Source organism: Apteryx rowi, unplaced genomic scaffold (assembly GCF_003343035.1).
Source record: "Apteryx rowi isolate R43461 unplaced genomic scaffold, aptRow1 scaffold_1510, whole genome shotgun sequence".
Classification (NCBI taxonomy): Eukaryota; Metazoa; Chordata; class Aves; order Apterygiformes; family Apterygidae; genus Apteryx; species Apteryx rowi.
The window spans coordinates 28,242-34,403 of record NW_020447765.1 but is presented as its reverse complement, the minus strand read 5'-3'; the positions used below and the strand labels follow the sequence as shown (position 1 = coordinate 34,403).

The following is a 6,162-nucleotide window of genomic DNA, read 5'->3' as shown; positions in this document are numbered from 1 at the left end:
GTGAGTGATCCCACCACATCTCAGTTATTTTGAGAATGATTCAGTCCTGTGACAGCTTGTGCATCTCCATCTGCTACTGTTTGTGCCCCAAGCTGCATTCACTTATGAACATATGGGCTGTAGAGCCTCTGCTGTGGCACAGAGTGTGGACTGGTCATGGTAAAACCAAGGGCCAAGGATGCCATGCGTGCAATGCCCCCACTTCAGAGCAGTGACATACTGGCATAGATAGCAAGTGGCAATGTAATAATGAAATGAGATTCCCACTGAGAGAGCAAACACTGCAGTACCTGTGGCCAGGGAGAAACAGAGCTGGGCTGTGCAGAAATGGCAGGAGAGGGGTTGCTGCCTGAGCTGACTTTACACCTTGGGCCCTGTGCCAGAGGTGAACCAATCTCCAGGAAGGACAAGGTGCCACTGAAGAAGCCTCTGGGCCTGGACAGCCTGCAATCCAGTCACCCTGTGGACATCATTAGCACAATCCCTGTTCATACCATCTGTGGGTGAGAAGAGGTTCAGGAGGAGGGGAGCAAGAAGAGTTTGAGAGTGTAGAACTACAGTGGAGGCCTTGGAGTGATGTGCCTCCCATTTATGCAGCATGCTTGGCTGTAGATGGGATGGACTTTGCCTAAAGACAGTGGTGGAATTCAGTTGTTTGGGCACAGGTTGGAAACCTGAGATGCCCTGGGGCACTTGCCCAGCAACCACCCAAGAAGGGAATGGTTTTCCTTCAGGTCACATGCTGTATGTGCTAGAGACATGTGGTTTTGCTGGACACCCCAGGCATCTGACATGGCCCTGACCTATTTTTATGTCACTGAATCAAGTGTCTGCACTGAATCACGTAAGCTATTTGCACTGTAGGAGTCTGCCTGTGTCTCGGCTTTGTAGTGAGTGGAGCTGTAGTAGTAGCAGTAGACCTCTAGAATCATTCCAGATGGCCAAGGAAATTGCCCCACCTGGCCCCCACCTGATGCTCTGGAAGGATGTGGGTCTCACAATTCCTCCATCAGAGCAAGCAGACACTGACACATGTCTGGGACCACTCTGTCTCTTCAAAGGTCACCAGGTGTTTGTGTGTGGGCAACTGACTCCCAACCTCCGTCTCCACTGATTACAATGGGAGCTTAGACAAGGAGCTTGCATGCAGACATCTCTGTTGTGCACGCTTTGGCTTTGGCAAGGGGGAATCCCACCTCCTGTTTGTTTGTGGCATTCATGGGAGGGAGCTGAATCCCACTCCAGCCCAGGAGCTTCTAAACTTGCATGACATGCCCAGACAGATTCATCTGGAGCAACACCTGAACCATGGGAAAATGAGTCCCTTCATGTCCCTGTCTAGGTGTCCTGTGTAGCTAAGAGATGGGAATAGGGGTTTCCAGAGTGGGACATTTCCACGTCTTGTAGATAACCATCCCCTGATGTAACAAATTGCAATGCTGGAATCAGTCTATATCTCCACTGTTTAGAGAGAGACCGTAGGTCTACCTCAGTGAACATTTCCCAGGAGGAGGGAGCACAAGGGAGAGAGAAATTTATGCCTTCAGCAGGGCCTCTGCCAGGCTCCTGGGACGGAGGGAGCTCATGGCATCCTGGCAGCACTGCCAAGAGAGAGCTCTGTGCAAGAGCATCTCCTCTGCAAAGAGCAGCAGGGCTCCAGACACTGCCTGCTCTTGCTGACATGAGATGAGACAAGACACAGAGAAGTGAAAGGCAGTCTGGAGTTGGAGGACAGAGGAGAACTCATTGTGGGAGAAATCTTCACAGCCCTTTACATGGTAAGTCTGTACTCCTGGCTATAGAGCAATGCTATTTAGGTTCCTGGAGAAGTCTTCTAAACTCATCCCATTTAATGACTGTTTTTTAAGGATCACTCTCCCAGCTTCTCCAGTGCAGAGGAGGAGGAGATGCTTCAGAGCAGGAATTCACTGCCACATCATCAGAGGGACAGGGCGTCCTGCTACCTTCTCCCAGGGACACTGTAGGGGAATGAATCTAGTGTATGCACACAAGTTTGCCTAGAGCTGTGATCCAGAGCAGTGTCCCTGCCCCCCAGGGTGCTGTGTGCCTGGAGCATTGACTCTGCCGCCTGCAAGGATCAGCATTCAGCCTGCCCAGGGAGCTCCCCATGGCACTGCAGGGAGAAGCTCTGGTTGGGAGGATCGACCCCCATCAGGGCAGATTCATTCTCCCGTTAAGAGCATGCTGTGTGGGTCAGGGCTGCTCACAGCTCCATCTCACCCTGAGAACATTTCTGGAGGGGGGTTTCCAAAAGGAAGATCAAGGTAGGGATACCCGAAAGGGAAGGAGCTTTCATGAGTCTGTGCTTTCAGTCTTATTCTCTTTGGGTGGAATGAAACGTTATTGGATCTGTCAGGTTTAAACAGGGAATTGAGACTCCAAAATAGTGACAGTGAGAGAGGAACAGTTCTGGGAGGAATTCAGGAAATCCCTTCATCCATCCCTCAGCCTACAGACAGAAGCATCACCTTTCCAGCCTCATCAAGGTTTGTCTCACCTGCTCCTTAGCCCCTGCAAACACTGAGGTGCCCCTTTGCAGTGCCCTGCACCTAGGAGGTTTCTGCAAGGCAGAGCTGAGTGCCCAGTGGGTGGGATGGGATCTGTGAGCACTGACAGGGGAGAGACATGGGGACAGAGAAACAGCTCCCTACAGGGACAGCTTCAGGCAGCAGAGTCATGGTCAAAGTGCGAGAGGAAACCACAAATTTCACCACCTCCTCTCCTCTCCCACCCAGCATAGCCCTTGGCCCTCAGTGCTATGGAATCCAGGGTATGCATCGTTTCCTCGGCAGCCAGACATCCAGAGGAGGAGAAACTCCTGAGTGCCCTCATGTCTCTCTGTGTCCCTGCCTCCTTTGGCAGAAATATCATGGTACTGTTCCATGTGTTTCCACCTGTCTGTGTTGCTCTTGTCCTTCTCCTTGGACTCTCTGGGCAAGGGGGTTTCAGATGCAGTTCAGACAATGAACCTGTGGGACCTGCCATGCAGATGTGTCCTTGACAATGAGGTACCCAAGTCGCCCTCTGACCTGTGGGGCTCTGGGCAATGCAGTGGGGGGAGGAGAAGGAGACTGGCTGGGAATGAACCAAATCTCTCTTCAGGACACCTCATCTGTAAGACATTTCACCATTTGACTCTGGGGTGTCTGGCTTGGCTGCAAGCCAAAATGGGAAGAGGTAATGTCTGCTTTTGGGGGAGAGGCAGTGTTGTTAGAAATAGAAAGTTTTGCTCAGAGAAGTCTGTCCTAACTTGTCAATGTCTTTCCCTCTTTGGACAGTCCCCCATGCCCACAGGAAGCAAATGTCCAATGGCAGCTCCTTCAACGAATTCCTCCTCCTGGCATTCACAGACACGCGGGAGCTGCAGCTCTTGCACTTCTCGCTCTTCCTGGGCATCTACCTGGCTGCCCTCCTGGGCAATGGCCTCATCATCACAGCCATAACTTGTGACCACCACCTCCACACCCCCATGTATTTCTTCCTCCTCAACCTCTCCCTCCTCGACCTTGGCTCCATCTCCACCTCTGTCCCCAAATCCATGGCCAATTCCCTGTGGGACACAAAGGCCATTTCCTACTCAGGATGTGCTGCCCAAGTCTTTTTCCTTGTCTTTTTTGTTTTGGCTGAGTATTTTCTTCTCACAGTCATGGCCTATGACCGCTTTGTTGCCATCTGCAAACCCCTACACTACGGGATCCTCATGGACAGCAGAGCTTGTGTAAAAATGGCAGCAACTGCCTGGGGCAGTGGTTTTCTCAATGCTGTGCTGCACACTGCTAACGCATTTTCAATACCACTCTGCCAAGGCAATGTTCTGGAGCAGTTTTACTGTGCACTTCCCCAGATCCTCAGGCTCTCCTGCTCAAGCTCCTACCTCAGGAAATCTGGAGTTACTGTGGTTAGTGTCTGTTTAGGCTTTGGGTGTTTCATTTTCATTGTGCTGTCCTATGTGCAGATCTTCACTGCTGTGCTGAGGATCCCCTCTGCGCAGGGCCGGCACAAAGCCTTTTCCACGTGCCTCCCTCACCTGGTTGTGGTCTCCCTGTTTGTCAGCACTATCATATTTGCCAACCTGAAGCCCCCCTCCATCTCCTCCTCAGCTCTGGATCTGGTGGTGGCAGTTTTGTACTTGGTGGTGCCTCCAGCAGTGAACCCCCTCATCTACAGCATGAGGAACAAGGAGCTGAAAGATGCAGGGAGAAAACTGATCCAGTGGGTACAATGTCAGCAGCAGTAACTGTCCCGTGTGTATCTACTCCTCTTTCCCAGGGTACTTGGCGTCAAAGATATGTGTTGTTCATTTATTTCTTTCTTACTTTTCTCTGATACATTCTTGTAAAAAGAAAAAAAAAATAGGTGCTACATGTCCTCAGGAATCTCTCATTTGAATCTGACCCAGAGACCTTATTAAAGCAGGAAGCCAGGCTTCCCCCTTCATCAGAGATGGGGGAACCTCAAAGCCAGCTGGTCTGAGCTCCCTCAGATGCCCCCAGTGCAACGAGGAGAGTTTCCCTTTGCAGTGTCTCTTTCAGCACTGACACCAAGGGAGCTCAGGGGAACAGAGTCATGCCTGGATGAGTACAGACGGGATGAGCCCATGGGTCCTATGTCCATTAAGAGAGCTCAGCTCCCCTGGCCACAGTCAGGGTGTGATCTCATACCCCTCTTCTGCAAGGGTGGCAGCCAGTTGTCACGGTGGACTGGTCCTTCTCCTCTACAGTGCTCCCAATGCTCATAGCAGAGCAGGAGTAGAGGAGAGGAGGGTCTGGACGCAGCCTGTGGGGACAGACCTGTSCTCCTCAGGACCATCCCCCAACAACCACAGCAAGGATTTCCTCACGGCAGCCTTCCTGTGGGGGCTGCAGCTTTCCTGGAGACATGTCCACCAACAGCAGCAAGGCTTTCTCCTCCAGAGCTGTTCTCTGATGTGCGTATATGGCCTCAGCACTCTCCTAACGTGGTGGTGGTAGGATTGTGCTTGTCTGTACATTCCTGTGAGCACAGGCAGGACCAGGTTTTGGGCACCTTTATGTCAGACCTGGCCTCCAGAATAACATTTCTTYAATAAAAGGGGATCTCCTCAATGATCCGTCTGGAGTCTTGCCYTTCTTCAGAAAGGGGAGTCAAAAATATGCCCAAGGGTTGCACCGTAAAAAGACCTGTTGTTCTGCTTGTGAACTCCATGGGCTCCAGGGGACGAGCTCAGAGTCCTAGTGTGATCTGTTAGGGACTGAGGGCTGGATTTGGGGCTCATTTCTCGGTGACCAGTGCCAGCACAGATGGTAAATGGTCTCTGAATTGMCTGCCCGGGACTGTCCCACAGGTGACAGTGCTGATGACAGATGCCCGTCCTTCTGGAAGGGAATCTGAGCCCCCAGGAGAGCTAAGGGGATCTCCAGGAACAGCATGTGCCTGGGGGTGGGCAGGGAGTGGAGGCTCATGAAGTGAGGGACTGTCCATGGTGGAGTCACACAAAAGTAAAGCACTACACCCAAATTTGCATAGGGAAAGAAGGATTCTGCAATCCCCAGAGAGGCACTGGGGACCCAGGAGGCCCAGGAAGGGGGACTAGAGAGTGATTCATGCACCCACAGTGAAACACCACGCAGACCAGAGCCAGTGCACACCCAGACACCTCTCCTGCCATTGCAAACACCCTGGGGTCACTCTGAGCACCATCCATGAGCACAGACATGTGCCAGCAGTGTCAGCAGTACTGAACCATGTCTGGCTGGATCTGCTTCCTGCCCCAATCAGCACAGCCAGTGAGGAGTCAGGAGTCACACCATGGCCCCGTGGTCCCACAGCCTGCTCACACTGGAGAACAGAACCAGTCCAGGGCCCTGCGGGGAGCACAGGAGAGGGATGCAGGAACAGCCAGCCAGGCCAGCATGGACACACTTACCTGGGGAAAGGCTCTCTGGGAAGCAGGAATGTCCCAGAAAAAGAGCAGGGCAGCATTCAGAGATAGAAAATGAGAATGAGAAACAGGTTTCTCCGAGCACCAGCTCGGGGCAGGCTGCTCTGTCCCTGGAGCAGCAGGAGCTGCTGGAGGGGCTGCAGGGCCAGGGCTCTTGTGCTGTCCTGGGGAGCGGGGTGGGCATGGAGGGGCTGCAGGCAGACAGGGAGGGGGATCTCCTG

General features: G+C 52.7%; 1 protein-coding gene across 1 annotated transcript; it reads left to right on the top strand.

Annotated features, from left to right (window-relative positions):
• The first annotated feature begins 3,271 nt into the window (after positions 1-3,271).
• Positions 3,272-4,258, top strand: LOC112962667 (olfactory receptor 14A16-like). Its single transcript, XM_026059051.1, has one exon. It carries the CDS (start codon positions 3,278-3,280, stop codon positions 4,256-4,258), a length of 981 nt encoding a protein of 326 aa, XP_025914836.1. The 5' UTR covers positions 3,272-3,277.
• The last annotated feature ends 1,904 nt before the right edge of the window (positions 4,259-6,162 follow it).

Bases quoted from the DNA above. Each gene is read 5' to 3' on its own strand.
- LOC112962667 (XM_026059051.1), top strand. From the start codon at position 3,278: ATGTCTTTCCCTCTTTGGACAGTCCCCCATGCCCACAGGAAGCAAATG.